We start from the raw sequence: 15,810 nt of genomic DNA on the forward strand, positions 1-15,810 counted from the left end.
TGAACTTCATGGCCGGGGACACCTCCCTGGCCAGTCTGGCCTCAGGCAGCCAGGCCAGGCCCTGCCATGCCCACTGTGTGCCCGTTCGGAGCGGTGCAGAACGGGTCAGTGCGGAGCGGAGCGGTGCAGAGACGGTCGGTACAGAGGGGTCGGAGCGGTGCGGGGCGAAGCGGGTCGGTGCGGTCCGGAGCGGTGCAGAACGGGTCGGAGCGGGTCGGTGCGGTGCAGAGCGGGGGTGCGGTCCGGAGCGGTGGGAGAACGGGTCGAGCGGGTCGGTGCGGTGACAAGAACAGGGTCGGTGCGGTTCCGAGGCGGTGCAAGAGCGGGTCGTGCGGTCCGTGCCGCCTCTCGGCGGAGGCGGTGGCGAAGCCGCGCCCGCGCCGTGAGTGACGGCGGGCGGCACTTCCTGCGGGCGAGCGGCGGCGGCGGCGGAGGCCTTTGTGCGGAGCGGAGGAGGTCCCCGCGGCGCCCCGCGCCCCGGGCGGGCGGGAGGAGCGGGGAGCGGCGGCTGCAGGCTGCGGATACCGGCGGGAGCCCCTTCCTCCGCCTCCAGCGCCGGGAAGGACAGAGGAGGCGCCGCCGCTCCGCCGGCTCCGGACACCAGGTATTTACCGGCCCCTGCGCTCCCGGGGCCCGGCGGGCGGGGCAGGGCAGGGGCGGCCGGTTCCGCCCCGCCGGGCGCGGGGGATGCGCTTGCCGCGGGGACCGCCCGGCGGGCCGGAGCGCTTCCCGCGCCCTGCCCGCAACAGCCCCGCACAGCCCGCCAGCCGACGCCCCGGCGTCCGGGACACACCAGCCCGGGCAGGGGCGCTGGGGCCGCGGTAAAGCTGCCCTCGAGGTTTTGGGCTCGTAACAGAGCGGTCATATCCGCGCTGGTGGAAATAAAGAGGGGTTTGGGGTTGTTCTCCCCCCGGTCACCAAACTTCCTCTTGGGGGGTTCACTTCCCTTTGGGGGGCTCAATTCCCTTTTTGGGGGGCTCTGCCCGCTCCTCCCCAGCTCCCCCGGGGCCGGGAAGGGTCGCTCGCTGGGAAAGGGGGAGATGCTGAGATTGACCGAGAATCCCTCTGTCTGGGAAAGCTGGGCTTCTGCTGCCAGTTCCCATGGGGATAGAAACCAAGGCTTAACGCCATCATTTAACAGCTGTCTTTGAAACTCCTGGCCTCCTAGGGTTAATTGCACTGGATTTTTTTTCCCTCGGAGACTGATCCCTGTTTAGGAGTTAAAATCCTGTTTTTGTACTTACTGGGATGTTGATCTTACAAAGATGACACACTTCAGCGTTTCCACATACAACCCTAGAACATTAAAACGTTCAGATTCAATTGCTCTTGAATAGGCATCAGGCAATGTTAAAAATGTCTTTGCTCCTTCAGATCTCTCTGACAAAGAATTTGGGAACTGTCTCTTATCTCTTTCTTGCACCATTTTCTTACCTAGGTCTGTTTTCTGTTTACAAGCCTGAAGATGGCTGCTGCTGCTTCCTGCAATGTGGAAGAAGATGAGAGCCTGAAGGGATGTGAACTCTATGTTCAGAAACACAACATCCAACAGATTTTAAAAGAGTGCATTGTAAACCTTTGCATAGCAAAGCCAGACCGACCCATGAAGTTCCTCAGAGAACACTTTGAAAAATTAGAAAAGGTCAGTGATTTTCAGGTGGCTTTCCATTTTCCATTTTAAACTGGAAAAGATTGTTTAAAGAGTTTCCAATATTTTGGTACACTTCTTCTTTCAAATTTTCAATTATCATGAAACTGTGAAAAAGTAGACTGTTAGAAGAAAAGAAACCCAACCCTTCATTTGCTGATGTCTAATGTAATATTGGCTGTTGTTTAGAATTTTCTGTGCAATATTATAATTCCTCATCAAACTGCACTTGTTAAAAATGACCCAAATTGTTATGATCATACTTTGTGTTGTGATATGTGGTATCCTGAACCTTCATCTGTGGGAAGAACCTTCCTGTGGGCACAAAACATGTTGTGCCCTGTTTATTCCAGTGCCAGGTGATGCGATTTTCCCTTCCTCTAAAACTGAACAAAATCAGGGAACCAGCCAGTTTTGAAAATCATTAAAACAGTTTGCTATTTAATTTCACTGCTCTCTCCCACCTGCAGTACTTATCCCAGGATTCTCTGACAAGGGATGCATTCAGAGAGACCTCACTTACTGTGACTGTCTTCTTAAGCACCGTAGAGGGGGAAACATTTTAGAACATTCCCAGACAAATTCTTACTAAAGCCTATGGGAGTCTTTGCAGGAAGAGCATGTTCTGTGAGCACAGCTTTTCCCTGGGGATGAGATTCATCCAGAAATAAATGGGAGCACAGGGCAAGTTGTTGGCTGTACAAGTCCTCAGCCTGCCAGAGAATTTATTCATATACTTAGTTTAAGAAGAGGATTATTTGCTTTTTTTTGAAGGAAACATCTAAAGTTTGTAGGCTTAAGAGATAAGTTTTATGTAGTTTCTTCCTTCAAGAGGCAGAATTTTATAAGGATAGAGTAAGAACAATAATAAACAGTGACTAATACATAAAGCTGGTATATTACCAGTGATGTAAAGCATTTTAAACATCTCACTGTCTGCTTTTCAGACACATTTCTGTATAGGTGAGTATATGCCAAATTCATGCAGTTTTAAAAGAACCCATTGTGGTGGCAGCCCAGTAAGAATGCCTGTGACATCAGAGAGGGGTAGGAAGTACAAGATGGTTTTTAATTCTAATGCTTATTATTAAAAAGAAGCAATCTCTTAATTCTGCATATTCTAAAATTCTGACAACCAAGACCCATTTCGAGAGAGTCAAAACTGTTGAATTTACTTTATTGTGTTATGAGTTCTTATCCATCATAATGAGTGCAGTTTTGGACTTCCAGAAAAGAAGGATAAGCACCATCTTTGAAAAAAAAAAGGAGTTAAAATATGCTGTAGTATTTTGGAATATGCTTCATAGCTAGAGGAATTGTACTAGGGGAGTTTGGCTTCACTGATCTAGACACAGTACATAGAATTGAAGCAGGAAGGCAGTTCCTACCATTGAGAAATTCTATATTTTTTCATTTAATCTCCTATTATTTCCCAAAGAACAGCGGGTACCAGAACGCTGTAGGACATCAATCAGGATGCAAACACAGAAGCTGATGGATATCACTTGTCTCAAAATGGAAGGAGATGATTTAGAAACAACCAGTCTCAAGGCATCAAATGCAGAGAATATCACAGTTACTGTGGGAGGAAACAATCCTGGCACTGCCTCTCTAGAGCAGCCTGGGGGGCTAAGCCTGCTGAGCCTGAAGGCTTTAGGCTGCTCCTGGAGGTTTCCTGAACTGTAATTCTTGTTCCTGCAACAGTTTGACTTCCTTGTCCAACCATCTCTGAGGGCTTTCTTGGGATGAATTGCACTGTGGAGCATTTTCTGCTGCAGAATAATATTTTGACTTGGTTGGTTGCATAATACCAGTTGAAGGAAGGCTTGTAAAGATAGAGAAATTCTTTCAGTGAGTTTTATCCTGTTTTTATACACTTGTCATATGCAGCTAGTTTGAAGAATCATAATGGAATTGTTAATTTAGCAGTTGTTAATTAGATTTTTGTATATAAGTGAGCAATACCAATATGGCAAATCTGCTATTAGCTCCTTTAGTTTTGATCCTGTGCAGGGAGAGGAATGAAAATCTTTGGGTTTAAGCATGATTTTCTAAACAAAGTCATGCATTTTTCCACCCAAGTGTGGTATTTTGGGCTTTTTTTCCAAACTCATTAAAACAGACAACGCGTTCCACTGAAGAGAGCAGTAGAATAACAGTTTATCTGTCAAAAAATCATGTGGGCACTTTGGAGATGAAGTGTAGGATATTTTTCGAGTGGTTAAAAAAGGAACTCATGGAAAATATGAAGAGCTTGATCCACAGCAATATACTGGAGCTACCTCAGAGGTGAATTTAAAAAAAAAAGTGTATTTCATTTTGCTAATTCTTAGCAAAATCTCAAAAAATCAGCTCATAAAAGCAAGATTTATTGTGATATTCAAGATCAGACTGGATTATAAATGCTTTTCACCTCACTTCTGATGACATCAGAGTTGAGTCCATTGCCTTCAGCCCACATCTGTGCTGCTAAATTAGAATGGGTCAGGGACTAACCCCTGACCCCACGGCACTGACTGGCCCCAAACATAATTCTTAGGTCTAACAGGTCTAGGAGCAGGTTTGTTTTGGCAGGAGTTGGTAGGAGCAGCTGAGAACAGAACCAGGGAATGATCTGATGGCTGTGGGATGTGGACTGTCTTGGGCTGGTGCTCAGGCCCATGGCTGGGCCCCTTTTATTTCACAGTATGGACATGGCCTGAGAGTGAGAATGTGAACAAATACTTAGGAATAAAGTGCTGGAGATTGAGGTTTGATGTTTGATTTCATGGTCATCACTTTCAGCTGGAAGAGTGCCCAGGTTAGAAAGAAATGCCCGATGCCTTTCTAAATTTGCAGCTTATCTGTATCAAGTAAAATATTAAAAAACCATGAAAACTCTGAAAATAGTTGTAGGAGAACTTTAATAGATATTTTTCAGTTCACTTAATACTGTCAGGACCTGCTTGTCTTAAGATGCCAGTAATTGCTTGGAATCAGCCTATATTTCTATATACTGAAGTTTGCAAGTCTGTTTTCATATGTTGTGACCTACAGACTTCAAGATGACATCTACTCTGATCACATTAACAGCTACTTTGTAAAAATCTGTAACATGCCCTTGAGCACAGAAAAAAATTGAAAACAGTTTAGATACTTGAGATTTTAAAAACTGTCATGTTTCCTTTAAATTATTTGTTTTATGTTCCCCTGTGACTGTATAGAATTTCATGTTGGTGGATGGGGTGAGGAAAGCCCTTCCCTTTGGGGCATTAGTTGGCTCTTTTAGAGTGTGGGAATAGATGTTAGCTAAGAAATTGTGGCATTATTTAAATAGCTGTTATTAGGTCCTGTTTACTTGAGGACTAAAGAAGGTATAGCAGAAAAAACAAGGAAACCATATTTTGTCTCTGGTTCTTACTTTATGTAGAAAAAGTTAATTACTAAGAAGTTACAGGCAAAGCTTTATATTTTCAGCCATATTGAGACTGCAAAACTTTAATTGTTGTCAGGCTGTTTAGTGCCATGATTATATGATCAAAGGTGGAGTTGTCTTGCCAGGCTAAGCTTGACTGTTCAGAAGGAAAAAAAAATTTAGAATAAAGAGTAGAACTAATGAAGAAAATGGCACAAAACAAGGGGAGGCAGCAGGAACCTGCAGGATATGTTTAGGCATTGCTGAGTGCTTTGCTGAAGCCATTTTGCACCGCAGTGTATTTCAGAGCAGTGGCTGTGCTGGCTGAGCCAGGCTTTGCTGGTACCTTCTGGACCTGAGCTCTATCCAAATCCCCTCTGTCGCCCTCAGTACATACAGGAAATACTATCTTGCTCTAATAAAATTATTGTCTTGGATTGCGGTGGATTGGCAGTTTTTATGGATGCTGCGTGTCTTAAGGTACCACTGGAAAGGGAATTTTGGGAAAACCTGGACCGAACCATCTGTCATTGAATAAATTGCCCTGCCCCACGTAGCTCCTCCTGGCGGCGTCAGCCGGTACTGCAGCCTGGCGCTTGAGTGACAGGTTTGCTGTGACCTGGCATCGAAAAGAAAGGGTGCAGTAAACCACAAAGTTAGTAAAATACACGGTATTTATTTATCGTAAAGAGTTTCAGAACCAAAGGCATTCGAGCACCAAAATTTGAGCATTAGGCGTTTCTTCTGCGACAGCGTTCTCTCTCAGTGTTTACATTTTGTCCCAAGAGGAAATTTTTCAGTCAGTAATTTCCACCAGAACCTGTCCAAGCCAATAAAATTCGCTCTTATAAGTACAGGTGATGATGCTAAGTATAACTCATTCCTTTCAGGTAGGCTGGGGAGAGGTTATGGATTGGAAGGAAAATCCTGTGGAGGAAAAACTATATAAAAAAAATGCATTAACTAAGCAGTTTCGAAGACTAATAACACAAATACTTCTGTGTCTTTCAAAGCTTGCAAAGCAAGCTTTGGGTGGTATCTGCTCAGTGGTCAGAAATGAGGGTAAAGCGTGAGGGAATGTACCTGAGCTACCTGAGACACTGAGGAAGCACAGTGCTGGGAGCACTGTGTGACTGTGTTTCTGAGCAGGCTTGGGCAGCCTCTGCTCCTCTTCTCCTCTGATATCAGTACTGGGAAGAGCTGGATGAAAATTGGCTCAGGTGGGACCTCTGTGATTACTGTAGTCAGCCCCAGGCAGTGTGAGAGGTATCAAAAACAGGGGCTGTGTTTTGGAACGTGACCTCTCTTACTTTACTGTGAGATGAGGGTAAGAAAGTAGGGAAGAGGTGGTGATGGGTTGAGATACTGGAGACACTGGGGAGGGGGAAAGACGAGAAGTGTTAACAAATTGCAGGAGGTAAAAGGATGCCAGTAAAGGGTCTGCAGAAGGTCAGTGATGCAGTGTGAGTGTCATAGAGTAGGTGGATTTTTGGCAGAAGAATTTTGTCTAGATGTGAAATTACGAATGAGCTGAGATGAAGAGAGGCCACAGAGGATATAGTAATAGTAATCAAAGTGGTGGATAACTATGGAGTGGGTAAACACATTAGTGGGAGGAGTGGATGTTAAAGATATTTCTTAGAGATGCTGTAGAGGAAAAGGCAGCACATCCTGTGGGGAAGACAGTGGAAAAATAGTTGGGATTGTGTGAATAATCTCTGATGACAAGGCTGAATGATCATACAGATTGTCCATTGTGGCAAAGATAAGACTGGAAAGGACATTAAGACCTCCAAAATTTCTCCTGCTTTCAGTGATGGCATCAGTCAGTCCTGTGCTTCCAGCAAAGCGAAATGCTTTGCCTTTGGCCTTTATTGGTTGCTATAAATCATCATGTCAGTCTCCAGGAGTGGTGGGTGGGTGTTAGAAACCTTCCTGGATTGAGAGCATTTCCTCTGGGTCAGTTCCAGTGCAAAGAGAGATTAGTTACCTGTGCATGAACTGCACATCCTGCACATCTTCTGTGGATAATCCATGTCTGTCAGTCAGAAAACTTTATGAGTGCGCTTGAGGGGGGAAAAAAAAGTCATTTAGGAAAGACTTTTCACAGCTGTAGCTAGGTTTTTGGTCACTGGTGACATGGTTTGAACAGAAGTGGGATTAGATTACAGATATATGAAATACAGTTATTGCCACACAGCAGCACTGGTTTATAGGTTTGGGGTGTGTTGGACTGTGGCAGTGACACTGGGGGCTTCAGTCAGTGGTGCACACCTGGTCCCCTACTGCCACTTAAGGCTCCCTAAAATATATGACATGTCCAGTGGGGCTGACAGATGTGACACAGGACAGCATGATACTTGTGTCCTCAGCTGCAGCCAAAATCTGAGCAAGGTCACCCAGAATGGCACTGGACCACAGTCTGGATCAGACCCTACAAGTCAGGAGCTTCTCCACTGAGGCCAGGGAAGGCACTGCTGTGAAGGGAACAAGATGCTCAGAGAGACTTGGTCAAAGGCAATTACTCTGTCTTGCAGTTGTGTCTTCCATGTGCTTTCTCATTTTAAGGTGGACATAATTGGGCAATGTGGTTGTGAGTTATCAGTGCCATCACAAGAGAGAGAGAGGGAGCTATCACTTGTTGTCATGACAACAAAAGATGATGAGGTGTTTACTTGAAATTGAGTTCCACACAGGGATTCACATCGAGCCGCGTCTGAAGATCCGTGTTCGAAGAACTCTTCTTCACACAGTTGATTCCTCCTTTAAAATATTGGCTGCATCTGTGCAGTTTTTCCCCAGGATATATGGAAGATGGCTCTCTGAAAGCTTAACCCAGGACAGAGCACATACTTTTATTTCCAAAAGGCACGCTTTAGTTCAGGAGTGGGGATCCCACCTAGACTCCAAATAGCGACGTATGGAAAAGCCAGCCAGTCAACTGTCTGCTGTTTATGTAAAAGGAGTTTGTAGTGAAGAGACTTCCTTTTGAAATGAATCACACAGTAACTCACTTTTATAATCCTTTAATATCTTTTTGGGCTTCTAAAAGTATTTAAGTTTAAAAGCATGCTTTGTAGTATTAATTTTATCTCACTGAGCTTTCTTTTGTGTATAAATCTGTGCTGGGGCAGAGGAGGTATTATTTATTAATTCCTTGGAAGTGCCTTTTATGCAATGTGTACTGAAAAGGAAGTGTGTGTTTGATATTCAAATGGGGCAAACTACTACCCTTCTCTCTGAGTAAATATACTGTGTATAAAAAGAACTATGTGAGTGCTGCATACCATTAGTTAACTGGCTGCCCTCTTGTTGTACTTAACCTTTTAGTGTACTTTCAGCTGCTACTGTTCAGAAAGGTCTTCATTACCTTTCAGTTAAGCCTATGACTAAGGTGCATTTGATTTTGTTCATTTAACATAAAGAAAATGTTAACAGTCAGCAATGTTATTTGAAATTCTTCACTCGTAACTTTCATTTTGAGTCATGAGATAAATGAAATACAATGATAATATATAGCACACGTTTGTTTTTGAAATATTTGTGTTTCTACAAGTGCCTGATTGTAGTTAAGGAGAGACAGTCAGAGAGGTGTAGGGAAGAAGTTAATAGAATGTTTAAGTAGGACCTGCAGTTCTTACATGATAGGAAAAATCTAGATGAGTCATTTTTTACATATCTAGTGCTGCTATTTGAAATTTGAATGTAAAATGAAAAAGTTTCAGTAAGGATTTAATACACAGGAAGGTAAGTTTTTTTCCTGTGGTTTTTTTTTTTTTTTTCTGGTTACAGCACTTAACTCAATTGTGTTATGGTCTGGGAGTTATGTTATAATCCCAATTTAAAAAACCTCAACTGATCTCAGAGAGAACTTGGTGCTTTTTGAGGCAGGTCAGGATCTTGAAAAGTCAGAGCTTTAGCCAGCCCTTTACCTTTTATCTCTGAGCTTGTCTCCTAAATATTTCAGTAGTCTCTTATTCAAAACAAGAATGTGTGACTTGTTACTTTGAGTCAGTCAGCATGGGAAATACTGTTCAGTTGTTTAATTCAAGTAGAAATAGTGCATCAAAGGCTGGTGTCAAAGGCTCCTTAGGTTAAGGAGAGGGACAATGTAAGTGATGGTCAGGAAAGAAAGTGGAATAAGACCAGAAAAGACAAGTGGCATGTCTGGATTTGTCAGACATTTGTAAACATCAATGGCAAAACATATATTAATCATCTGTTTTTCTTGCAAGCTTAAAAATTGTGAGCTTGTGCCAGTTTTCTGGTGTCATACCTGATGAGTTACTGATAACTCATTTCCTCTGTCAGTGAGACCAACTGGCTGTGTTGATAATCTGCCACTTGTCTAGTGCTGGTGCTCCCAGATGCTCCCTCCTCCATCGACTCCATATCTTAGCTCTGACTGGAAAGTCTCACTGGAAATTAGCTGTGTGAGATGGGGGCCAGGTTCTGGCACCCTGTCGAAGGAATGTTGGTTCATGGGGTGTACAGGGAGCTCAGCATTGCTGTGTTTTCTTTTGGGTAGCCTGCAATGCTGCTGATCTGAATTGTCTGAGCAGCGTTGGAGTTGCTCAGGGAGCCATTGGATGATAAGTGGATACTTGTACATCAATCAACATAACACTGAGGCTATCAGGGTGTGGGTTTTGCCCACAGCTATGTAGGAGATGACAGCAAATAAAATACTGGGCTGCTGCTGCACCAGAGAGCCTTCTTACAGTGCTTGTGTGTCTCCTTCATGTGCCCTTTACTTTCCTGCATCAGACAAGCTGAGAACAGAACATATGGTCCATCCCAGCTCCAGTTCTCCTCTGACTTTAGGGAGGATCAGCCAAGACTTGAATGAACCAGCCAAAAAGGCACTGATGAAGTAGTGAAGGCAGTTTGTTGTGGTGTGCTGTGGACAGGATGTCAGGCTGAGGGGGCACCAGGGGGTGAGAAGGTGGGCTGGGTCTGAGCACACAGGCCCCTGTTCCTTTTGGCTGACAGATGCAAAGGGAATTTTACTCCTTTCCCTCGAATCCCAGGAAGCTGAGGGGTAGAACATGGGGCTCTGGGAAAATACTATAATTATGGGTAATCTTGTTTGTCTCACTTCTTTAGAAGTCAAATGCAGCATATGAATTGACAAAGTCTTGCAACTCTGATGTCCTTTTTTGGAGGTTTTCTATACTGTTTCCTGCTCTTGTTACTTTCTCTACAGGGATTCCCCTTCCTATTTTATTGCCCGTTCCATGAGCATGAAATTTGGAGAATAACCTTCCTATTGGCCAACTGGTGCTAGGCCAGCCATCATTTTTCATAGCCCTCTGGAGCCTACCTTGGATCTTATTTGCTTGGAAGTAACCCCATTGATTGTAAATCTGTTATATGGCAGAAATTCTGGAGTAGGGAGCATCTTTGTTGTTTCTGGTGATAGTAAGCTTGCAAAGCAGACCAAGATGAAGAAACCTATCTAATATATTGGGGTGTGACTTCTGATATGTTATCTGTACAAGAGACAAAGATATGTACAAGCCAACTGAGAAAATAACAGCTGTGCTGTTGGAGAGTAAGCAAAAGAGGCTTGTTGGTTTGCTTTCTCAGCCAGGAGTAGCTGCAAAAATATGCTTGCAGTTTATATACATTGGTTTCCATTATGTGTAAGAAAGAGTTGAACAGGTCAAGTACTGGAGTGATGATACCTGTACACACACTGTAGTTAATGCTGCTCACATGGAATTTTTCATTTTCCTCCAGCATGTGTAAATTGACAGTCATCCAAACGTAGGAGTGAAGGGCTTGCTGACAGTCATAAAAGAAGAGTGAACTGAGTATATCCAACAAGGGAGCTACATGGGTAAGAGATGTTTTATTGTCTCTTTTTGCCTTGCAGGAGGAATGCAAACAAATACTGGCTCGGCAGAAATCCAGTTCCCAGTCTGATTCTCATGACGATGAGATTTCCCCTCCTCCTCCCAACCCAGTGGTCAAAGCCCGGCGCAGGAGAGGGGGGGTCAGTGCAGAAGTGTACACTGAGGAAGATGCTGTTTCTTACGTCAGAAAGGTAATGTGTCACCATCTCTCTGGTTCTGAGAGGTACAGCACAGTTCAGTGGCTCAGATTTTGCTCATAATTTGGACTCATGGGTCAGCCTGTAGGGTGTGTTCTCACTCCATCATGGGCATGGCTTGACCATCTTCACACTCAAGTTCTTTTGCTGCATCCTTGACTAAGTGCTTTCACCATCAGTGGGGCTTCAGCATTTTCTGTTCCTTCCTTTTTGAGATGTGCTGCTCATCTGTTTCCCCATCTAACAGCGTCAGTATTTCTCAACTGTTTCCTTGATAATCACTGACCTCAGCATCTTCTGAGTTTGGCTTCCCCCCCCCCAAAAAAAAAAACCCCAAACGAACGCAATTCTACCTCAAGTTTTCTTCTAACCTAAGTCATTTAGGTTTCCTCAGTGTGGCTCTCCACGCTGATTGGCTACCACCTAACCAGATTTTGGAAATCTGTTGACCATACTTGGGCAATTTTATGTGACCGTTGTCTTTGAAGGGATGCCAATCCCAAATGAGGTAATTTCTTCACTAGGAGCTCTAATTTGGGCTTCTGTTTTTTTTAACTGCCTTTTTCACAAAAGTATCTAGCTATGTCGTAGCTTTGAGATCTCTTAATAACTCTGCAAAATAGTTTGAAGCTGTCTAAAGCTTTCAAAGGTTATTAAAAGAGAGATGTTACAATAGCATATGTCATGTTTGTTTAGGGAACCAGGCTCAAAATATATTTCATAAGGTTGACAGATGCTACTAATGTGCTTTTGTGCACGCCTGGAGTAGCTTTAACTCAAAGAGCTTTTTCTTTATGGGAATACATTTTGTCAGTCACTGTTTCTTGGCAGAATACTTTTTGCCTTTGCAGTCAGATGTGCTTTTGTCATCCACTTATGATACAAGTTCACTGGCTGCTCTGGGCACTTCTGTCCCAAGAAACAAAGAATTAGGAGAGCCAGTCATCCTTAAAACAAGTATGGAGGAGTATTCCTGTGGCAGTTAAATAATTCTTGCATGTATACAGTAAATTTTAACTGCACTGTGGTCAAGCTATTAATGCCCTGCACTGTTAAAAAACTTGCATGATACTTCAAAAGCCACTTCCAAACACTTCTTTCTCCACAGTTCACAATACCCCCCCTACAAAACCTCCATGAAGAGATCATGTTTGTTTGAGCTTATTATGGGTTCCATCTGACTCTTCTGAAAATCAAAAGAAATATTCCTCCCTACCCTCTGAGTAATTCTGTTATGTTTATAGTGGAACCTGAAGTTAACTTTGTTTTCCTAATTTTTCGACTATGATGCCATTAAGTCCAGACAGTAGCAAGGATAGGCAAGAACCAGAAGCAGCAATACAAATCATGTTCTGTGATTAAGGTTATTATGATTTTAATATCCTAGGAACTGACTGAGCTTAAATAATAATAATTTAGGGGACAATTTCTTGTAAAACCACAGATGCTGCAAGGAGTATGGAACTAGCATTGGAAGAGTTTGTGTCAGTGCTTTGTCTTCTGCCATAAGCAAATGAATCCCATGGTGAATCCTATGGATGTGTGTTTTTAACAGAGATTTCCAGAATACAGAAATAAAGGTAGACACTGAAAGGACAAATTGTGAAATCTTAAGGGGTAAAAAGCAAGGCAAAGGTTGTGTTAGACTATTGGAAACAGATGGAATTTTAGATAGTAGTCAGGACTAACCTCTGACTTGAATTCAGGTGTTGGATAGAAACACATCTGGGTCATAAGCCAATTTGAATGTTCCCCTGAAGGGATGGTGAGCTATGGAATGAGTAGTGCTAAAGGCAAGGCAGTGAGTTAAGTTGCTGGAGAGCAAATCAAAAGAGATTTAACTTTGTGGTTTGAGCAAGCACATGGCATGGCTCCATTCTGGGGAGCACTGAGGAAGATCCCTGCGGAGGGTTATTTTGTTGCTTCATTCCTGAACTAGAGAAAGCAGTATTTGTCAACACATCTGGCATGACATAATAAACAACTAATAGAACAGGAATCTTGCTCTAAAGAGAGTTATCAGCTTGAAGAGAAGATTCAGTATTACTTGGAAGAGTGATGTAAGAAACGGTTGGGTGATTCTTCCCAGCGCTGGATTTTGGTCAGATGCCTGGTTACATCTCAAGAATCTCTCCCCTGTTTTCTGTGTCCCTGCCCCAACAGACCCACAAAGCCTTGTGGCTTTCATTGCTGCAAATTTACACTGAGAAAGGCTAGTCTGTGGTATTTCAGAATCAGCCAGAAAGGTTGGAGTTGAATGTCTTAGTGATTTGATTATCTACCATTTTGGCTCATCAGCAGTAAGCTGAACAGCTTGGATATTCTTTCTTAATAGAGCAAGAGTTCAGGACTGCAATTCAATCCAATGTTCATTTGATAGGGTAAAAACCAAGAATAAGATAATGGCCAAATGCTTGTTTAACACTGAGGAATTTAAGCTTTTAGATAAATTAGATTACATATCACTCTGATACAACCATGCAGTTTATACATATATACTCCTCTAGACTTAATTTCAGTAGTCTAATGACTACAGCAGTCAATACAAATGATGTCTAAAGCCAGAGTTTAACTTCAGATCTTCACAGTACAGTATTTCCCCGTGAAATAAATATAGATAATTCTTTGTGAGAACTGATTCTACATCACTTTTACCTTTTACCTAAAGAAATGTTGCTAATTCCCTAATTTTAGAAATAGGTTGCTTCTGATATTGTTGGGGGGGGGACCCAATATGAAATATGTTTTCCTTAGTCCAAGAGATTTGAAAGGAGACTACACAGCTGCCAGTACCTGCTAATTATAGTATTTTTTGGATATCCTTCTCCCCACTCATCCCTGATCTTATATTTCTTTTCTAGGTGTCATTCTGAAAGCATAAATCCTTATGCTCACATTATCAAAACTGTAATTCATTACTTCCCTAGTAGCTTTATATTATAGCCTCATCCTATCTCAGTATTTGAAATCAAATTGCATCCATTTCCTTGAAAAATGGAATTTTCAATACATTTCACGATCTGTGAAGAAATACAACCAGGCATGTAATTACCCTTCATTCTTTCCTCCACAGGTTATTCCAAAGGACTATAAAACTATGACTGCTCTGGCAAAGGCCATCTCCAAGAATGTGCTCTTTGCTCATCTTGATGACAATGAACGAAGGTATGAGGTGCTCTATGATTTAAAGGATTATCTTGGTCTGAGGACAAGAAATTAAATTAAATTTTAACTCAGGAATTGAAACTACTCTCACTAATGCATTTGAGTCATACTAGGTGCACCCTCAAAAGCATTTATGGTATTATGAGAGAGGGTAAAATCACAAACTAAAAAAGAACAAGAACAGGTGTTAGAATGTATTCAGATACATGTAAAATTTTCAAATCAGCTGTGCCTGATGAACTTTATTCTATATTACTTAAAGAATTGGCTAAAGCATTCTCAGAAGCATTTGTCATTCCTTCTGAGAACTCGGGGAAGATAGGTCAAGTGCTGGAAGAGAGAGAAAGAAAAAGCATGATGTCTGTAAAGAGGCAAAAGAGAATTACAGGTAAATTATTTTGTTCTTTGAAAAACTGGGACAAAAAAATTATATTTAAGTACCTGAAGGAGACCAAGGAGTTCAGTTGCAGCCAATGTGACTTTTAAAAACTTGAAAATATCTTTCTAGAACTGAGTAGCAAGTTGTGTAGCTGGGGGAGACACAGTGGAGGCCAAAGAGCTTGACTTCTAGTCACGTTTTTGGCATTAATGTGTATGATGGTTTCATAAAAAAACAAGGGAAGCATTTCTTCAGTGAAACCACCATGAAGTCTGTGCAAAACTGATTGACTCGCCATACCAAGTAGCAGTTATCACTAGTCCATCATTCTAATGGAAAGATATATTGAAGTGTGGGAGGGGTTGGTCTGCTTTTCATCATTATTGCCATTAGTGACCTTGGTGGAACAGACAATGAGTGTTGAGTTTTCAGATGACATAAAGATGGAAAGGGCTGCTAAAACGTTTGGAGACAAGAGTAGAATTCAGAGTCATGAATTATGCTGACAGGGGGAAGAAATGTTCTAGTAAAAGCAGGATGAATTGTCACTAAGTCAAGGGCAGAGAAGTATCCTTAGGCAGGGAGAACACCTTTATAACTATAAGACAGTTTTGCAGTTTTGGTAGTTCCTCGAAAAACTACGTGGAGCTTATTGTGACTCATCCTCTGAATAACAGTCATTAATGTCAAGCTATTTTGAAAATACTAATGTTTTACTGGAGTAAACAAACAGAACATACAAGACAAGTCCTGGTGTTGGAAAGATTTCGGCTGTAACACAGTGCCCAGTTTGGGCACTGAACTTCAAGAATAAACAGTGGGAGGAAGTTCCTAGAAGGGTAGTGGGAACAATCACAGACCTAGATAACATCACTTCTGAAGGAAGAATGGGATTGGTTGCCCTGCAGAATGAATGTTGGGGCAGAGAGATGCAATAATAGCTTATAATTGTGTGTGAATAATAGTATATGAGGAATAAACTGCTGTGTGGGCCAGAGGGTAAAGAGTAAGGGATTTAAAGTGCAGTAGGAGAGAGTCAAGTCAGATCCAAGAAGAGGTCCCTGAGTGCCTGGGTAGGTTGTGTAGTCTCCACCATCTGAGGCCATTAAGAACAGATTAGACTGTGGTCTGCCAGGAATGACATAAGCAGTGTCAGTCCTGCCTTGCAG

General features: G+C 42.6%; 1 protein-coding gene across 2 annotated transcripts in view; it reads left to right on the plus strand.

The window, feature by feature from the left end:
* Window positions 1-435: 435 nt before the first annotated feature.
* PRKAR1B (protein kinase cAMP-dependent type I regulatory subunit beta) overlaps window positions 436-15,810 on the plus strand; it is a 91,986-nt gene continuing 76,611 nt past the window's right edge. Inside the window, exons 1-4 of one of the 2 annotated variants that reach the window (XM_029957897.1) lie at window positions 436-604; window positions 1,439-1,642; window positions 10,921-11,091; window positions 14,171-14,262. In XM_029957897.1, the coding sequence (XP_029813757.1) occupies window positions 1,466-1,642; window positions 10,921-11,091; window positions 14,171-14,262 (440 nt within the window). In that variant the 5' untranslated portion in view covers window positions 436-604; window positions 1,439-1,465. The remainder of the gene's footprint in view (window positions 605-1,438; window positions 1,643-10,920; window positions 11,092-14,170; window positions 14,263-15,810) is intronic. The other variant, XM_029957898.1, reaches the window with a different exon arrangement.

Source organism: Manacus vitellinus, unplaced genomic scaffold (genome assembly GCF_001715985.3).
Source record: "Manacus vitellinus isolate BGI_N305 unplaced genomic scaffold, ASM171598v3 scaffold_12_pilon, whole genome shotgun sequence".
NCBI classification, from domain to species: Eukaryota; Metazoa; Chordata; class Aves; order Passeriformes; family Pipridae; genus Manacus; species Manacus vitellinus.